Genomic DNA, 19,342 nt, shown 5'->3' with positions numbered 1-19,342 from the left:
AGCTGCGCTGGTGATTACCATCGTAATCACCAGCGCAACTAACCACCCCATGAGCTTCTAGTTACTGGTTAGAAAAGGGATCGCGACCAACTAGAGGTGACTGAGCCGGTCTTCTCCATTATTTCTTTCTTTTTTCTTTTCTTTCTATATTATTTTTTTCAAATACTTGTTCATAAAAATTTAAATACTTGTTCAAATTTTTTCAAATACTTGTTCAATATTTTTATATACATGATCAACATTTTTACAAATACTTGTTCAATATTTTTATATACATGATCAATATTTTTTTAAATACTTATTCAACATTTTTTTCAAATAGTTGTTCAATTTTTTTTGCAAATGCTTGATTAACATTTTTATATACATGATCAACATTTTTTAAAATACTTCTTCAACAGTTTTCAAATACCTATTCAACAGTTTTCAAATATTTGTTCAACATCTTTCAAGTACTTGTTCAACATTTTTTCAAATGCTTGATTTTATATGCATGATCAACATTTTTTCAAATACTTCTTCAATATTTTTTAAATACCTATTCAACAGATAAATGGGTGCATTCACCTGTCGGCCTAGAGGAAGCAGACTGGGTGCCAATCGACCAGCAGTGGGCCGACTGGGGCCAATCGGCCAGCAGTGGGCCGACTGGATCCAATCGGCCGGCAGTGGGCCGACTGAGGCCAATCGGCCAGCAGTAGGCCGACTGGATCCAATTGGTCAGCAGTAGGCCGACTGGGTAATATTTAAAAAAATATATAATTATGGCGTAATATTTCTGAAATTTAATATAGAACATGTATTATTTAAAAAAATTAGTCCAAGAAAAGCTCATCATCTTGCACTATAAGATACAGATGGGGATGGACAGAGAGGATGCGACCAGAACGGAGGGGAAATGAGAGGTGAGAGTGAGAGTAAGAGTGGCTTGGGTTAGGATTTGTCTGCGCCGGGGAAATGATTTTCTAGGGCCGGTGGTGGGTCATAACATTCCGGGCATGTCTGGACGGCCCCATTTTCACCCGACATATGGGCTGGGTTTGGGGCGGTACGGACTGCCCAGACAAATGGGGCAGCTTGGGGAGGCCTGTTGGAAGACAGGCTGTCCGCTTGGGCATATGGGTCCAATTTTGGGGGCCTCCCTTGGAGAAGCTCTTAAATATCATGATATGTTTTAATTTCCTGTTAAACGAAGCTACTCCCAAGCACCACAACGAGGGAACAAAAATTGTTACACCGAAGCCAACTGGCTGTTCTGCTTTTGTTTCCCGATTTCGGTTTCATATGTCACTGGGTCTTCTGAGAAAGAAATGTTATGTTCAATTCAGATGCATGACTTGACAGTAAATGATCCCCCTTTCATACTCCAAAGATGGACAGCAGATTCTTCTAGGCTTGCAGCTGCAGTCACTGGACCTGTGATTGCTCACATATCTTGGCATGTCCTCATGGCGCAGCTATGATCTGGCAGGACGGTTCGCTGTCATCCGTAATCGTTTCTTTGCGCTTCACCTGTTGAATGGTGGTTTCTTTTGAAATGTTCCCGCCGGGAAAGACTCGGCCGTTGGCCCCCTCTCCCCACTCCCCCTTGCATGGTGCTGATCGGCGTTGAGCTCCCCACTGTCATCCGGCCGTGCTCTTGTGTTGGCCTCATTCGTTCGAGATTCAGCAGCAGCACCCAGAACCGGCCCGCCCAAGAATATCGACTGTCCAGAGTAGGCCAGTCTCTCAGATGGCTGTCCAGATGGTAATGCCGAGGAAGCGGCACTCATTGGCGCAAGATTTCTGCCACCACTTGGGTTTTCCAAGAAACGTGGCGCTCTAGTAGAAGAACCAGCAGCAGCTCCCACTGGTCTTGCAGGTGCGGATGCCACAGACACATACCGACCAGCATCTTGATCCCAAACAACCGACGCTCTACGGTTCTCGCGAGCGTAGGATGTTGCCGACCGGAACATTATTGGGTTGGTTGTTGCCTGCGTGGTTGGAAAACCAGGCCCCTCCGGCGGTCGAGGCGGCGGCACATTCATCTGGGTGCGAGGTGCAAGCTTGTGGATGTGGACCGGGCTGCTCAAACTGCTAGCACTCTGCGTGCCGGTCTCGTAGTCATCCTGGCTCGCGATACTCTGAGGATGCGAGTTGCCAGTGGAGCCAGGGCCGCGCGCACCTACGGGCCGGAGGACGGAGGATGATGCCCGAGCTCTTGCAGCAGCTTTCATCGCCTCATTGCCGTCCAGCTTTGCAAGTTTCCAGGCACTGATTTTGACTTGCCTCTTGGCTTTGTTTGGCCTTTCAGCATGTCCAGTGGCATCAGGGTCGACGGTAGATGGTGCCATGCCACGCTCCAAATGTGGGATAACTTCATCCTGTGTCATAGTTGGCAACAATATGGCAAAACTCAGTAATAATGCCTCCAAATTATTATTTTTGCGCAGTTTCTTACTGAACCCTCCAAGATATAATAATATCGGACTATTTAGCAAGCTCAAAATTCACCAATATTACCTGATCGACAAAAATCCTTGGAGGTGTGCACCATGCACCCTTGTAGTGAAGACCAAGTGAACTTCCGCCGCTGAACCCACTAGTTGCTGAATTTGTTGGGGAGTAAATAATGTTTGCTCTCTCATCTTCCTCCTCATCTTGAGGCACTTCACTCATAGCTCTCATTGCAACAACGTATTCATAAGTGGTGATCCCCTGATGCAGGCAGACCATGAATGTAACAATTCAATCAAACAACTAGACCTTTAAATACATGCTACACTCGGTGGGAATTGTGAGACAACCTTTCTGATCAATAGCATGTGGAAGAAGAAGAGTTCTCCCAAAGGTACGCAGGCAACTAGAGAAAGAAGAGTAAATATTCCCTGCACACCAGAAATACACATTTCAGTATACAGTTCTAGCCCCCCAAAAAAAAGATGAAAAGAGGAACACACTGGACCAATTCTTTCAGAGCTATACAGTTCTAGGCGTCTAATCATGGCCTCCCATATTTAATACCTACAGCAATAAAGAATGACAACTTACTACGATAGTTGCAAACGGAAGACGAGTTAATCCATTCCCAAGCTTGTCTTGAATAATTTTTTCTGCATTCGTGTTGGCGAAGCACATAACAAGAACAGCAATGCCTACTCCAACTTCAATAGCAAGCTGTCATACAGGAGATCATAAATAGATTTAGCTAGCAAGCAGATGAATAAATTATTATGTGATGTTAAAACCGTATTTACTGTGAAAAATAGGTAATGGGTAAGGCACTTTACGGACCCAGAGGAGACTAGTAGTCATCAGAGCAAAAAATGTGAAATAGTTCTTGCGTCCAACACAGTTATTTAGCCACTGCAGTAGATGCAAAAGAAATCAGGTATGCAAATTAGAACTGAAGAAAATATGGTCTTTTTGTAGCAAATACCCGGCAGTGATGATCAAATCCATCCACACACTTGTCACAACTTCTGCAATGTTTACTGAATTTGCGAACCTGAAACGATCTCTTTGAAGATTAGCAACATCTACTGTATACTGCAGCCAAGTTTCTCGCTATTTCTTAGAAATAAACCAAGCCCATCTGGTCTGTTTTTGTGTGCAAGTTAGCAAGATCCGGCATCACAAGTTTTCAGTTTTTCACTTCTAGCAAAGTCAGTGCAGCAGCTAAAACAGATAGGACCTGTTGACTAAGGGTATGTTTGGTTTTGAGCCAAAGTACACCCTACCAAATTTTTGACTAGGCAGAACTTTGGCCAAGGTTTTGCTTGCCCATGATTTGGCCAATGTTGGCAAGAAAAATGAGCTAGAGAGGGCAGGTTGGCATGGGCATGCCAAAAACTTGGCAACCATCCAAACAAGGACAAAATATATATATATTCCATGACAAAAATTGGCAGGGTTGGTTTTGGACACAAATCAAACATACCCTTAATCCAAGACAAGAGCAATCAAACAGTTCAAACTTAAATATCCACATATATGTTGGGGAGTGTACCTCAGCATTACATAATGTGCAAAACAGTGCATCTTCTGCATCAACTTGATTCTCTGAATCATCAGACTTCCTGCAATCCTCCTTAACAAAGAAAGCACAAATAAAGCCTCCGAAGTAGCACCCTGATCTTCTTTTTAGTGGTTGCATTCTTATATTTATATCTGTATCTCCAGCAGCCAAACCTCCATGGTTAGTACGCCCATCTAGAGAGCTTCTACAAGTAGATGTTGGGGAGTTGGTTCCAGTACCAATGCCAGTTTTTGCAGGCATATTGGTGCCCTGCAAGCCAGTATTACTTTCTGGTGCATTGACATGGCCATCGTCAAACTTTGACATGATCCCAGGATCTGCAGGGTTTATACTAGTGCACCGGATATAAAGGATGAAGACAGCGAATGCCTGATGGAGTTGCCGCGAGAAGGAGAAAACGATAAATGCAGAGCACAAGTAAGAATCCTTGAAAGAAATACAATATAGGTGCATTGGTAGGCTTACCACAGGAGTGTAGATACCGACTGCGACATACTCAAGGATTTGCTTTCCCAAAAACGGTGCAAAGAAGGCATAAAATGCAACCACCAGAAGGAAGAAAACAGTAATTGCGACGATCTGTTAAAACGAGAGATTAAGAACTCAGTCATTCCCCTGTTCATAAGTATGAAAGTTGGCAGCATTGAGACACGTTTGAATTTTCTATCAGTTCAGGACGAAAAAAGCTGGAGTAAGAAAACAAGTAGAGGCATATGACTGACTATCGATAGCAGAAGTTGAAAAATGCAGCATGGCATAAATGTATTACTTTCTGACATCATAATAAGGCCTTGTCTTTGTAGGGCATTACAGGTAGTCAGGTACAGTTGGCCTCTGCAAGTTGTGTCTCCTCTTTTATCACACTTAGCACACAGTTTTGATTTCATGGGAATGGCATGTCGGAAAAATTGGAAGTAATTCATTAAGAAACAGTATATTCCCCGAACTAACCAATGTGAATGAACCAAACAAGTTGAATTGAATTCTACGTTAGAAATCAATCCATAATTGGAAAGGGGGGATCATCCAGATATAAATAGATAGAGGAATCAGGGACTATAAAGCAGCCTGCCCTAGATAGTTGGCCCAAATCTTGCCATGTTTTTGAAGTACACAAAATTGGCCCAGAGCTGAAACAGTTGATACAACCCCTGGCTTTTTGCTAAAAAAAAACAGGAGCACGCGAGCATTACGCCCTAGAGATCGAGGCCCAATTGAATTAATAGTACTACTACTATGGAGACAAAAGAAGGGACGAAGTGCTGACAGAATTCTGGCAACTGATCCGAAGCGAAGGCCGCAACTTTCTGGCGGCGCTTGCATTGCAAAGGAACTAGGGAAGGGAAGTGTAGACGGGCGGGCGCGTCTTTGAGCAGAGCAAGAAAGAAGATGGAATTCTGACCTGGAATGTGTGTGCTGGGAGTTGCCATCCATGCTTCCTCACCATGGGCATGGCCCCGTCCCCTCTCTCCGCTTTTCCTCCTACCCTACCCTAGTTTCTTCCCGAGGACGCAGACGGAGAGGAAGAAAACAAGGCTGGAGATTTCTCTTTCTTGTTTAGTATACTACTCCTGGCTTTTTAGTAAAGAAAAAGATTCGGAGAAGAAGGAACCTCACTCACACACTCTCTCTGCTCTCCTTCTTTCCTTCCTCGTTTCCTGGTGATTATCTTTTACCGGGCTTGATTTCCGCTGCTTTCTCGGTGTTGGTTAGCTGGCCCGCAGAGAGATGGGGAAGACAAGTCAAAGGAGGGGAAAATATCGGGTGCTACGGGAGCACCCAGGTTGCCGTTGGATCTATAATCTGACGGTCATATAGGAATACGCTGAATCTGGTTGTAATAACGAACTTTTAGGGGTGTTTTTTTAAATAAATGCGCAAGCTCTTTTCTTGACCTTTGAATTTTAGATCCAACGGCTGAGAAGCTCCCGAAGCACCACATATCTTCCCACCGTCGTCAAAGGAGAAGGAGAGTTTCAGTCCCATCTCATCTCGGAACCCAAGTTGTGCGGCAGAGAGCTTTGCACCTTTCTTTTTCTTTTTCTTTTTCCCTCCTCGTCTCACTCTGCTTTGCATTAGTACTATTTCACGAGTATACTACGCTAGCTGTTACTCCTACTGAATGCGCAGATACTTCGTGTAGACAGGAGTAGGTGCCGCGTTGATATTTCGCAGGTGTTTTCCTCCGGAAACGGACAGACTGAGCAAATATAGGTTGGATTTATTTGCCGCATTTGATCCTGTATACTGCCACGTGGTGCAGTACTGGGCACATAGTGTATATGATATGGCGTGAATAAACGGGCCGCGCGAATTTGGTAACGTTGCTTGACCCCAAAGCATGCACGGAATTAATCAAACAATCCGATCCTTCGATGCATGGGGTGTAAAATGATCGCCTCGTTTGTTTGTTTTTTGGCAGAAGGAGCAACTAAGTGCGGAGGAAATGATTGCCAGGCGTTATTGATCAGTAATGATGCCTTTCATCACATTTACAAGTGTACGAACCACTCTCTCCCGGCGGGTGCTCTCTTGGTCCATCTTCATCTTCGTCCTCTTCTTTCTCGTCCTTTTCTCCTCTTCAACTCTTATTCTTATGGTTTTGGCTTTTAACAAGCCTCCCGTGCTTTCAACCCAAATATTCTCTCGGTAGCGACAACAACACATGATCTGAGAACTCGACTCACTCTTTTCCCGGTGTTACGACCTAAGGCTTTTTTTTTCTTTTTCTTTTGCGGAATGACCTAAGGCATACGCAACGCGGATCACTAAATGAACAAACATCTGGAGAGGCTCTGGTCATCCAACGATGTCCCTAAAAATTTCTTTAGTTCAAACATTCCAAACACGCAAATTTGACAAAATTTAGACTAGTTCGGTATATTACATGCAAATTTGACCAACTTTAACTGCTTGATAAATATCACACCTAAACTACTCGGAATTAAACTAAATTGTGGACGGTGACCTTGTAAGCATGGCCTCCAAGGCCACTCCGACCGTCTCTCACCGCCTCGTCGTCGTTATCATCGCATCTGGGCAGCCGTTGAGGAAGTTGGGCCAGCCACTGCGACATATGTCCTGGGCCACGGTGCCACGCTTGCCTGCAGCCGCCGTGTATCCGCCTCCGCCTTTCAATATTTTTAAATTTCATTAAACTTTTTATTCAAGGACACACCCGCTAACTGGTTGTTTATATTCTCATGTAGCAGGAATTCTAGCATTTTTATTATAAAAGAAAGGGCATTTCTTGTTTTGTTTTTAAATTTAATTGAATGCAAATTTCTTTTAGATTTTTAATGCTTGTTTTCTTTGTTTATAGAGTTGGGCCTTTTTTGGCCCATTTTGCTTGGTTTCTGGGAAAGGATTTGTTTGATCTGAGGTAGCCATAAATCTGTTACTCAAAAAAGAAGGTAGCCATAAACCTGAGGATCGATTAGTACTAGGGAATCTCCAACGCTTACCCGCAAATTTGCTCCCGTGTCCGTCAGCGGACAGGGGGCAGCCCGCGGACACGGGTGCGAGAGCCGGCCATCCAACACTACCCGCTTACATTTCAATCCGCATTTTAGTAGACCGGGCATAATTCATGCAAACCTGACAGAACTCATCAAAGTTCGGATAAAATATAGCAAAAATTATCCATATATAGCATAGAAATAAGTCTAGTACAACAAATATTTCAAATTCAACAAGATTAACCGGATGTTCAACAAGTTTTTCATGAATGGATCATGTCGTCTCATGCATATTGCACCTTTAGCTTAATCCAACCGTGTATGTACGTAAATAGCCGTCCCTCAATCATGTGGCACATCATGGCAATGCGTACGGTCTACACAACGTGTAGATCAACATTGAGTGAATGAATGATTCAATCAATAAGTTAAGCAAAAAGAAGCAAAACATGCAATCTCCTATGCTACCGCGCAATGGCCACCTTGCCTCCAGCCGAGCAACCGTGTCGCAAAACTTGGTGACGGTGGTCTGGATGGCGTAACATCAATACGATAATGACCTCACACTGCGTAATATGCTTTCGTGTGTGAAACGAATCATACACGCACTGCCAGAAGAGCCCCCTTCTGCTCTTGATAACGAAATCCGTGGATGCGGCCAACCACCGCATCACACAACAACTCATCCTCCATGATCGAGTACCTCGACATCCTTCGTACTCTAAAAAACGACATGGCGTTCAAAAATAAGCCCAATGACATTTTGATCGAACACCTGTTGGGCATGGTGTCTGCCGTGGACGTCGTCGACAAGGGCAGAGTGTACCTGGCTATGGGCGGGTCCTAGGTAGTCGACGCCGTCGTGAAAGGTGAGCGGGCGCATCGGTGCTGGTTACGGAGGTCCGACAATGCCTGTGTGGCGGCCGGAGATAGAGGAGGAGGGTGCGGATGCAAAGCAAGAAGGAGAAGGGACGGATGGAAGAAAATGAGACCGGTGTGGGGGATTTAATGGTCCGGGGATTTCAAAGTCCTACGTGGCTACTGTGCGGACTCCCGCATAGCCCCCCTTCACTTTTGCTTCTAATTTACGTGAAAAAGTGCGTCCAGGTTTGGGGGACTGATACAAGCCCATGTTCGATGACAGAACATGGCCGTTCGGATCGCTTGACGGCAGGGGCGGAGCCAGCGTATGAGCGTTGGGTTCAGCTGAACCCAGCGACTTATCCTGGCCAAGTGTATACGTACACGTATAGTGTCTGCATGAACCCAATAAAAAATAGGGGCTGAACCCATCAACTTGAAGCAACGCTTGGTGAGAAGCCCAAAAGCCCACAAAGTGAATTCCCTCGGTGCCAGACTTACAGCCTGTTCGTCACATGCGTATAGGGCAGCCGGCAACCGCCAGCCGCACAACCTTTTGCTTTTGGAAAACGTTTATTATCAACCGGATGAAATTAAGGAAACGCAAGCCGCGTCCTGTGGTGGACACGTGTCCCTGTGGACCCGTCACCACTTGGTCTAGCCTTATCTTCTTCCCGCACGCAATCTCCTCCTCCACTCATCTCTTTCCTCTCTTTTCCCCTTTCCATCTCTGTTCGTCACGCCCAGACCCCATCCCACCGCTGCTACAGTCTACAATCTACTCGGAGAACGACGGCGAGCACCGCATGCCGCATCTCCGCCACAGTAGCTCCGTCGCAGCATCAGAAGTCGCCCGCCGCGAGCTTTATCGCAGCACCCCGTCGCTCTCGGCCTCTCGCGGCATCAGACATCGCGGCAGCATGCGTGCGGCGGTGCTGCAGTGGACCGCTCGCCGGTGGCGATGCTGCGATGCAGCGTTTGCGCAGAGGCCCGGAGCTCGGCGCCGCAAGGAAGCTTGACCGGTAGGTGCAATGGAGCTTCACCGGCGGCACCCGAAGCTGCGATGAAACTTCACCAGCGCCACAATGGAGCTTCACCGGTAAGCCAGGAACTGCGATGCAGCGGGCAGTGCTGCAATGGAGCCCCGCCGCGGCTGGGGCTGCAACGGAGCTTCGCCGGAACACCGCGCGCCGGTGGCTGCAATGGAGAGCGTCGTCTGCAATGGAGCTCCGTCACGGTTGCAATGGAGCTTCGCCGGGATGCCGACGGTGCAGCGTGGAGCTTTTTTTCGCGCCACCGTGCTGCCATGGAGCTGCAGTGGAGCTTCCCCGGGGGTCGTAGGTGTTCCATTGAAGCTTTGTTTTCCATCGGCTCCGGTGTTGCTGCGTTGGTGCTCCGCCGGTGGCTCCGGTGCTGCTGCGTTGGAGCTCTGCCGATGGCTCCGGTGGTGTGATGTCGCTGGCGCAGTCACCATGGTGAGGTGGGATTGATGGCGAGCATCATCGCTGCAGAGGAGGCGTGGCTGGATTTGAGGGCGAGCGGTTGCGTGCGTTTTCTGCGTTGACCCGATCCAACAGCTACGCGTCGGGCAATCTAATGGCTGGCGAGGCGGTTTACGTTTCTGTATTATCATCCGGATGATTTGTAGCACTGGCCTTTGCTTTTCTGTTCGCTCCTTTGCGATTTATTCTCTCATTCGCATCGACACCCCAGCGATAGAGATGAGACGACAAGGGCAGGTCCGTGGCGTCAAGCCCCCCTAGACCAAATTCGAGGTGTCTGTTCGTCACATCTCCTGCATCTCCTCTCTGTTGTGTATACCGTAGCCGGTAGCCATAGTTTTCTAATTACTTATTCGGTGATTCCACGTACTTTCATAGATCTAGGCAATCAAATTTTATTTCCCAAAAGAATATAGCTCATCAGATTCAGATGATGATGCTAGTGCTGCAAGGTCATCCATCAGACGTAGTCAAAGTTCATCAAATGTCTCCGTAAGAAGTCTTTTGTAGACTTTCCATTCAAAGAGAAATTACTTTCCATGAGTAGCATTACTTTCCATGAGTAGCATTACGATCTGGCTGATCGGAAGATAATTTTGGAGTACACAAGAAATACGAGAGGAAACAAGATAAGGTTAGGTGCATATATTTTAATGAAGGGACTTTACATGCCACCACTTAATTATGTTCATCCCCATAGGGATATTGGAGATATGAACGCAGATTTAATCCTGGCTAGTCTAATGAAGGAAATTGCGAATTATTTTACAAAGATGACTTCAACAATCGTCATGACATTCTATTGCCTACTATTTATGTTTTCTTACGAGTTAAAGATGTTCCCTATGAGTTATTTATCTTCTATGTAGATAATTTTGAACCATATTACTGAACAAATAAGAGGTAATGTGTTTAGTTTGTTGATCGATGAGGCTACCGACGTGTATGACGAAGAGCAAATGACAATTCTTGTGAGATACCTTAGCAAACATGGATTTGTCATTGAATGATTAGTTGAAGTCAAACATGTTAGGGAAACATCTGGAATTTGTCTCAAGGCTAATCTTCAAAAAATATGCACTAATATTTGATTAAGCATAAAACAGGTTAGAGGTTAACATTATGATGAGGCAGGCAACATGCGTGGTGAGTTCAACTGAAAGCAAATATTTTGCAAGATAAGTCACGTTATTATGCACATTATTTTTGTCAACAACTCAAGTTGGTAATTGTGGCAGTATTAAAGAACCATGGTGATATTGAAGATTTTTTTCTACACGATCTCCATTTCATTCAATGTCATCCAACTGGTATGTCTCGCACTCTTTCAATTTTTAATGTAATACAATATGTGATAAGTGATTTCGTATTTCTATTGCGCATATTGTGATTTGGTGCTAAACCCTTGTTGTAAGATGATATAAATTAGAATTTACACTTAAATTATTCGTACAAAATTGTTATAACAAGTCGATGAGTGAACCCAATGGCAAAAAATTCTGGCTCCGCCCCTGCTTGACGGGCCGATACAGATCCGCGTTCGAGGACAAAACATGGCCTTAGGTCCCTTTTCCCGTTCTTGTTGTTTAGCGGCCATGTCTCTGTCCTTTCGTTTCAGCTCGATATGGTAATGTTTTGCGTTATGTATGATGTATGGACTGCCTTTTCTCTGAAGTATTCAGAGCCTATATGCACGTCGCAACTCGCAAGATGACTTTTATTTCAGTCTGCGCAAAACCTAGTAGCACCATCAATTTTTTTTCCATGATTGCGGCAATTTCAGCAACAGCCGAGAGTAAGACCACAATCAACACCACGTTTATAATTGTAGACAAGACACGGAAATCAGCTCAACTGCGATTCTGAGGGAGCATTTTGGTCAGGCTTTCTCATATGCTGAAGTTCTGCTCATGCTTTTCTGTGCCTCAGTATCTCCACTCCCAAGTAGTCCACGACGCCTTGCACCGCGACATGAGGTTTCCCGACCTTCACTCGAACAGCAGAGATCTGAGGGAACTTGAGCAGCGTGGTGTTGACAATCGATTGAGCCACCGACTCCAAAAGGTTACGCGACGGACCTTCTACTACACTCTTGGCTATCCTGCAGGATGACACTTTGGTATCAGGAAAGCCAAAAGGAAGGGATTAGCTTACTGTACACTGTGCTGACAAGATGAATCTGATTACACTGCTTGCTAAATTACACGAAAACATGATGACACACACTGGGACGGGGTGGAGGCGGAGGAGTGCACCTGTAGATGTCGCTGTAGCTGACGGTGTGCGAAATGTCGTCGGAGTCCCCGGCGGCGGCGAGGTCCATCCAGGCGTCGACGTCAATGACGAACTTCTGGCCGAGCGTCTTCTCCTCCTGCTTCACGCCGTGGAAGCCGTGGAACTGCAGCCCCCGCAGTATCAGCTTGTCGCCGCCGACCTCGCCCGTCGTTGGCGGCTCCTCCTCCCCGTGCCCCGCCATGGCTGCTCCCCACCTAACGGACTCGATCGATCGTTCGCTCACCGGCGCCTCCTTCTCTAGAGCTGGCGCAGGCGGATGAGTGAAGGGTTAGGTGAGATTTGGGCGGCTGGATCCGGGGGCCTGCAGGTGAGGTCCAGGCGTTCGGTAGAAACTCGCTGATTTTGCAATTTCAGATAGCGGGAAGGGGCAAATCCGGGACGGACGAGCAGCCGCTTGGGCGTCGGCGACTTGGGATGGCGATCTGCTGCGTGCCTGAGATCTGGAGGCAAATTTGACAAATTTGATCTATAGACGAAATTAAATCACAGAATTAACTGTCCGTGAAACTAGCGCAACGCCTAGGTATAGTATGGCGCCTAGCTCTGAGGCGCTGCACACTGACTTAGTAATTTTCGGATCACACGGGTGCGACGCTGGCCGTGTAGCGCCTATCTGTGAGGCGTTGCACAGTGTAGTGTGGCGCCTTCGTGTCGGGCGTCACACAAAAAGGTCAGCCGCGTGAAATAGTTTCACGGACAGTTCATTTTGTGATTTGATTTCGTCCGTAGGTCAAATTTGTCAAATTTGCCAGATCTGGAGCGGTCATGGGAGGCGTGGGCGTGCGGCGTAGCAGGCGGAGGAAGGCCACAGAGCGGCTGGCGAGATAAGGGGATACGTTCTCATTTTCACGGTCGTACGTTACAACGGGAGGGAAAAAAATCACACCCTCATAACCCAAAAATGTATTGCTCAATACCCACCTCTTCATGTGTCTACGCCTCTTTCTATACCGCACCACAGTGTCTTAGCTTATCCTCCTTCCCATGCTTGCAGACATTGACCGCGGTATTCACCTAGTCACAACATCTTTGGACATGACAATTCCAAGGAGATGAGCTCGGCCGCTACATGACACACATGTCACCGAGTCACGTCAAGAATGCTTAAAACTTAAAAAAAAACTAATCTCATTGAGCAGGATGTGAGGGATACTCTCTGCGAGTTACTTCTTAGGACAACGTCTGTGCTCTGCTCCGGAGGAAATGTTGATTGCCATGAATTAGGGTTGGCTGGGTCCAGGAAGTGTGATAATAGATTGATAGAGGTTGTCGGCATGATTTGTTATAACCTAAATGGTACCCTAAAGGCAAGCCTATTATTATAAATGACTATTGTTGATCCCAATCTTGCATGCAAATAACCTTGAAAAAATATCTTGACAGTTGTGATCCTTGAATTTTGTAATATCAGATTAGTAGCAGGAAGATGAAGACATTTCATATATTCAATATATGGGCACTCAAAATAAATACTGAACATTCTGCATACCCAGATTGCACATCATGTGTAGTTACTTTCAAATCTGAGTGGATTAGCTAGAGTGAATTCAAATGTGGCTCGAGTAGTTACTTGTGTGGTGGATGAAACAAAAATATTTTGTAAAACATTTCTAAAATTGTGAAGAATTAGTTGCTATCTTCATGCAACATGAATTTTAGAAATTCAATATCCATGTAACTAAATCTTGCCAATCCGTTAGTGAACAAATTTAATTACATTTCACGAATTAATGGTCATGTGTTTGTCCTTCAAAATTTACATTATCAGAAGATGAACCTATTCAAGGGGAAGCACAATATCATATAATTCAATCATCTTCTGTGTTGCATTGAGAGTTGGGACAACATTAAAAGCTACTACAAAAAAAGGAACCTTGGATCAGTTATTAAATACAATTAGAAGGGAATAGCCCTTACATGACAAACAGATCATGTGCATCCATGTTGAAGAGAGATAACCGTTATGAAAGGAATAACATGGAGTGCAAAATTCAGCACTATGAGCAGCAGGCTTGGTGAGGTCAGTACACCATCGTATCTGTCATAACAACTACATCGATGCACCAGGTTACAAAGACTTGCATCTGGCTTGTGCTTATGTAGAGACTATATGGTAATATACTATGAAGATATATTATACGTAGATTCCCCTCCCTACTATGAAGGTCAGCTGAAAGCACAAGTGCTCCCTGAGTGATTTTGGTAACTAATGTCAACATATCTCTTGTTGGACTAACGTTTTTATCTAGTGTATTTCAGACAAGTTCAATGAATGGCATGGCATGGACTAGAGATGTGGACTCCTAAAAATGCTAAGGACACATATTGGCAAAGGCTCAAGACTCTTCATTTATATTTTAGTGATCCAAGGTCACATTGTATACATAGGAAAGCCAATACCATTAAAAGGGGATAAGGTGTTGCTTAATGGTCTACTTGTTCAAAATGCTTAGTGATATTGCTCCAAAGCCCTCAACCACTTTCTCATTTCCAAATATGTCCAAAACCCAAAGTCAAACTTGGCCCCACCGAAACCTTCTATCCGGCGCCACCGAGTTCATTTGACATAGCCACTGCCAAAAACCCTAACACCTCTGTCACGCCGATACGGATCTCGGTCTCACCGAGATGGCCTTGCAAGCTCTCTGTTGCTTATTGCATTATTTCGGTCTCACCGAAATGTGCAATCGGTCCCACCGAGTTTGCTTGACATCCTCTCTGTTGCCTTATTGCTTCACTTTGGTCTAACCGAGTTGATGCAATCGGTGCCACCGAGTTGATGTTTACCCTAACCCTAGCACATCGGTCCCACCGGCTTGGTCCAGTCGGTCCCACTGAGATTCCTAACGTTCACATTTTGAATTGAATCGGTCTCACCGAGTTCTTCTATTCGGTCTGACCTAGTTGGGTCAAATGTGTGTAACGGTTGGATTTTGTGCGGAGGCTATATATACCCCTCCGCCCCCTTCTCCATATGTGAGAGAGCCATCAGAACATGCCTACACTTCCAGCCTACATTTTCTGAGAAAGAACCACCTACTCATGTGTTGAGATCAAGATATTCCAATACAACCACAAGAATCTTGATTTCTAGCCTTCCCCAAGTTGCTTTCCACTCAAATCATTTTTCCACCAAATCCAAATCCGTGAGAGAGAGTTGAGTGTTGGGGAGACTATCATTGGAAGCACAAGAGCAAGGAGTTCATCATCAACAAAACATCTATTACCTTTTGGAGAGTGGTGTCTCCTAGATTGGTTAGGTGTCGATTAGGAGCCTGCGATAAGATTGTGGAGTTGAACCAAGAAGTTTGTAAGGGCAAGGAGATCGCCTACTTCGTGAAGATCTACCCAAGTGCGGCAAGTCCTTCGTGGGCTTTGGCCATGGTGAGATAGACAAGGTTGCTTCTTCATGGACCCTTCATGGGTGGAGCCCTCCGTGGACTCGCGCAACCGTTACCCTACGTGGGTTGAAGTCTCCATCAACGTGGACATATGATAGCACCACCTATCGGGACCACGCAAAAATCTCTGTGTCTTTATTGCGGTTGCACACTCCAATCCCATCCCTTTACATTCTTGCAATTAGCATGCTTTTACTCTTTCCGCTGCTCATACTCTTGCCATTCTTGCTTGAAATGTATTGTGAATACTTAAACTTGTACTAAAACTCCACCTCAACTTGAAGAACTTAAAAACTGCCACTTTTACTTGTTGAGGGTCTAATCACCCCCCCTCTAGACCCCTCTTCTCGATCCTTTCATCAACCTAAACCTGAACACCACAATCGTCGGTTGTATGGTTGTGTACATTTTGATGCGGATGACTGTATGTGTTTGGCATGGAATTAATTCAGGGGCTACAGGGAGGCAAAAGGGTGTACCTTACGTTGAAGCGGACGGAGGCGCTCCGTCAAGTCGCAGCAGAGTAGTGCAGGCGCATCCTCGGGTCGGGTCCCCTGGAGGCCCTGCACCAGTTTCCTCGAGGCTGGAGTCATCTCCACCCATTCGCCTTGCAACATCTTGAATACCGTCGCCCAACTCCATCCATGGCCCCTCCGGCGGACAGCGGCAGCCGAGGTCGAGCAGGGACGCAAGGCGGTAGATGAAGGTGCAGCAGAGAGCAGACCTCGGGCTCATAGAAGGCGTCTCTGTGGTAAGCAATGCGAGGTGCAAGGCGAGGTCGAGTGTGGAGGGTGGGGAGGTGGTCGTCACACGGGCGGCGAGGGCTAGGCGGGCTAGCAGTTTAGTTTGGCGTACGGGAAAGAATATGCTCGCGGTCACCATCTGATGAAATTGATGCGGCCAGTGTCATTGTCGACGGTGAAGGACACGTCTGTATTCCTCTCTAGATTGTCGTTCACCATACCGACGAGCCTGACTTGCATACCACCCAACCCGGACAGCCGCACAAGAAGCCAATCCTGATGAATACAAAGCCGACGAGAAGCGTATAGTGGGCACTCACCTTGGTTGTCTCGACACGGGCCGCCCTTCTCATCAGTGCTGGACAACGGTGCATCGGCAATTTGCTTCATGGTGATGAAAGAGGTCGGAGGGTGAGGACCACAACCGCAAGGAGGCCTGGAGTCGTACGTGGAGATGAATAGAATCATGGCAGCCTAGCAAGAGCAGTTCATGCCCAAGCTCGAGGGCGCCATTGCCGGTAGCGCGCATAGACACTTAGAGGTCGCGCTCGTCTCACTTGTCATTGATGCGGCTTGAACTACGTCGATATTTCCCCAAAGAGGAAGGGATGATGCAGCATAGCTACAGTAGGTATTCCCTTGGTGATGAGACCAAGGTTATCGAACTAGTAGGAGAACCACGCAACACTATGTAAACGGTACCTGCACACAAAGAACAAATACTTGCAGCAAGGTATTTTTGGGTTTTTGGATTAATAGATCTGAAAATAAAAGCAAATAAAAATAGATCTCAAAGGCAAATATGATAAAGAATAGACCCGGGGGCTGTAGATTTCACTAGTGGCTTCTCTCGAGAAAAATAGCATACGGCGGGTAAACAAAATACGGTTGGGAAATTGATAGAACTTCAAATAATTATGACGATATCCAGGCAATGATCATTATATAGGCATCACGTCTAAGATTAGTAGACCGACTCCTGCCTGCATCTACTACTATTACTCCACACATCGACCGCTATCCCGCATGCATCTAGTGTATTAAGTTCATGGAGAAACGGAGTAATGCAATAAGAACGATGAAATGATATAGACAAGATCTATTCATGGAGGAATAGACCCCATCTTGTTATCCTTAATAGCAACGATACATACGTGTCATGTCCCCTTCTGTCACTGGGATTGAGCATCGTAAGATCAAACCCATCACAAAGCACCTCTTCCCATGGCAAGAAAAATCGTTCTAGTTGGCCTAACTAAACCAAAGATTTAAAGAAGAAATACCAGGCTATAAGCAATCATGCATGTAAGAGATCAAAACACAAATAAATTCCATCGATAAAATAGATCTAATCATAAACTCAAAGTTCATTGGATCCCAGCAAACACACCACAAAAAGAGTTACATCAAATAGATCTCCAAGAAACCATTGTATTGAGAATCAAGAGAGAGAGAGAGAGGAAGCCATCTAGCTACTAACTACGGACCCGAAGGTCTACAATGAACTACTCACGCATCATCGGAGAGGCACCAATGAGGATGGTGTGAAGGAAATATGCCCTAGAGGCAATAATAAAGTTGTTATTTATATTTCCTTATATCATGATAAATGTTTATTATTCATGCTAGAATTGTATTAACCGGAAACTTGATACATGTGTGAATACATAGACAAAACAAAGTGTCCCTAGTATACCTCTACTTGACTAGCTCATTAATCAAAGATGGTTAAGTTTCCTGACCATAGACATGTGTTGTCATTTGATGAACGGGATCACATCATTAGGAGAATGGTGTGATGGACAAGATCCATCCGTTAGCTTAGCATAATGATCGTTAAGTTTTATTGCTATTGCTTTCTTCAAGACTTCTACATATTCCTTTGACTATGAGATTATGCAACTCCCGAATACCAAAGGAATACCTTGTGTGCTATCAAACGTCACAACATAACTGGGTGATTATAAAGATGCTCTACAGGTGTCTCTGAAGGTGTTTGTTCGGTTGGCATAGATCGAGATTAGGATTTTTCACTCTGAGTATCGGAGAGGTATCTCTGGGTCCTCTCGGTAATGCACATCACGATAAGCCTTGCAAGCAATGTGACTAATGAGTTAGTTGCGGGATGATGCATTACGGAATGAGTAAAGAGACTTGCCGGTAACGAGATTGAACTAGGTATGAGGATACCGACGATCGAATCTCGGGCAAGTAACATACTGATGACAAAGGGAATAAGTATGTTGTCATTGCGGTTTGACCGTAAAGATCTTCATAGAATATGTAGGAACCAATATGAGCATCCAGGTTCCGCTATTGGTTATTGACCGGAGATGTGTCTCGGTCATGTCTACATAGTTCTTGAACCCGTAGGGTCCGCACGCTTAACGTTTGATGACGATTGAATTATGTGTTTTGGTGACCAAAGATTGTTTGGAGTCCCGGATGAGATCATGGACATGACAAGGAGTCTCTAAATGGTCGAGAGGTAAAGATTGATATATTGGACGATGATATTCGGACACCGAAATGGTTTCGGATCGTTTCGGGTATTTTTTGGAGTACCGGGAGGTTACCGGAACCCCCCGAGGAAAGTAATGGGCCTACATGGGCCATAGGGGAGAGAGGAGGCATCCCACAAGGGGTGGCCGCGCCCCCTCCCATAGGGAGTCCGAATTGGACTAGGGGAGGGGGCGCCCCCCCCTTTCCTTCTCCTCCTCCCTCTCCTTCCCCCTTTCCCCCTCCGGAAGAAGGAAGGGGGAGGCCGAATTGGGCATGGAGTCCAAGTCGGTTTCCTCCCCCCATGGTGCGCCCCTTGGCCGGCCTCCTCCCTCTCCTCCTTTATATACGGGGGCAGGGAGGCACCCCAAAGCACATCAATTGTTCTCTTAGCCATGTGCGGTGCCCCCTCCACAGTTTACTCCTCCGGTCATAGCGTTGTAGTGCTTAGGCGAAGCCCTGCGCGGATCACATCACCATCACCGTCACCACGCCATCGTGCTGACGAAACCCTCCCTCGACCCTCTGCTGGATCAAGAGTTCGAGGGACGTCATTGAGTTG

At 45.9% G+C, this 19,342-nt stretch overlaps 2 protein-coding genes across 5 annotated transcripts; both read right to left on the bottom strand.

Moving 5' to 3' along the window:
- Window positions 1-1,228: 1,228 nt before the first annotated feature.
- On the bottom strand, window positions 1,229-5,807 carry LOC109746836 (probable protein S-acyltransferase 19). Of its 4 annotated transcripts, none has more exons than XM_020305942.4 (10): window positions 5,424-5,807; window positions 4,487-4,600; window positions 4,240-4,390; window positions 3,992-4,152; window positions 3,422-3,490; window positions 3,277-3,348; window positions 3,034-3,159; window positions 2,790-2,870; window positions 2,506-2,700; window positions 1,229-2,366 (listed from the first exon to the last, which is right to left on the bottom strand). In XM_020305942.4, exons 1-10 carry the CDS (start codon window positions 5,472-5,474, stop codon window positions 1,509-1,511), a joined length of 1,878 nt encoding a protein of 625 aa, XP_020161531.1. In that variant the 5' UTR covers window positions 5,475-5,807; the 3' UTR covers window positions 1,229-1,508. The 4 variants fall into 4 exon arrangements, with proteins under 4 accessions (XP_020161531.1, XP_040252514.1, XP_020161530.1 ...); XM_040396580.3 differs by having other exon boundaries at window positions 3,992-4,390; window positions 5,424-5,557; window positions 5,643-5,723; XM_020305941.4 differs by having other exon boundaries at window positions 3,992-4,390.
- Window positions 5,808-11,581: 5,774 nt separating this feature from the next.
- On the bottom strand, window positions 11,582-12,585 carry LOC109746838 (dihydroneopterin aldolase 2). Its single transcript, XM_020305943.4, has 2 exons — window positions 12,098-12,585; window positions 11,582-11,943 (listed from the first exon to the last, which is right to left on the bottom strand). Exons 1-2 carry the CDS (start codon window positions 12,316-12,318, stop codon window positions 11,751-11,753), a joined length of 414 nt encoding a protein of 137 aa, XP_020161532.1. The 5' UTR covers window positions 12,319-12,585; the 3' UTR covers window positions 11,582-11,750.
- Between the last annotated feature and the right edge of the window lie 6,757 nt (window positions 12,586-19,342).

This window comes from Aegilops tauschii, chromosome 7 (genome assembly GCF_002575655.3).
Source record: "Aegilops tauschii subsp. strangulata cultivar AL8/78 chromosome 7, Aet v6.0, whole genome shotgun sequence".
Classification (NCBI taxonomy): domain Eukaryota; kingdom Viridiplantae; phylum Streptophyta; class Magnoliopsida; order Poales; family Poaceae; genus Aegilops; species Aegilops tauschii.
The sequence above is the reverse complement of the archived record's forward strand: the minus strand, read 5'-3'. Positions and strand labels throughout refer to the sequence as shown.

What these genes read in the sequence shown, in the direction of transcription:
- LOC109746838 (XM_020305943.4), bottom strand. Translation starts at nt 12,318, where the DNA reads ATGGCGGGGCACGGGGAGGAGGAGCCGCCAACGACGGGCGAGGTCGGC. An exon ending in AGCTACAGCGACATCTACAG is followed by an intron (nt 11,944 to 12,097) that starts GTGCACTCCTCC and finishes GTCATCCTGCAG; the next exon opens with GATAGCCAAGAGTGTAGTAG.
- LOC109746836 (XM_020305941.4), bottom strand. Translation starts at nt 5,474, where the DNA reads ATGCCCATGGTGAGGAAGCATGGATGGCAACTCCCAGCACACACATTC. An exon ending in TCCCAGCACACACATTCCAG is followed by an intron (nt 4,601 to 5,423) that starts GTCAGAATTCCA and finishes TCGTTTTAACAG; the next exon opens with ATCGTCGCAATTACTGTTTT. An exon ending in GCACATTATGTAATGCTGAG is followed by an intron (nt 3,491 to 3,991) that starts GTACACTCCCCA and finishes AGATCGTTTCAG; the next exon opens with GTTCGCAAATTCAGTAAACA.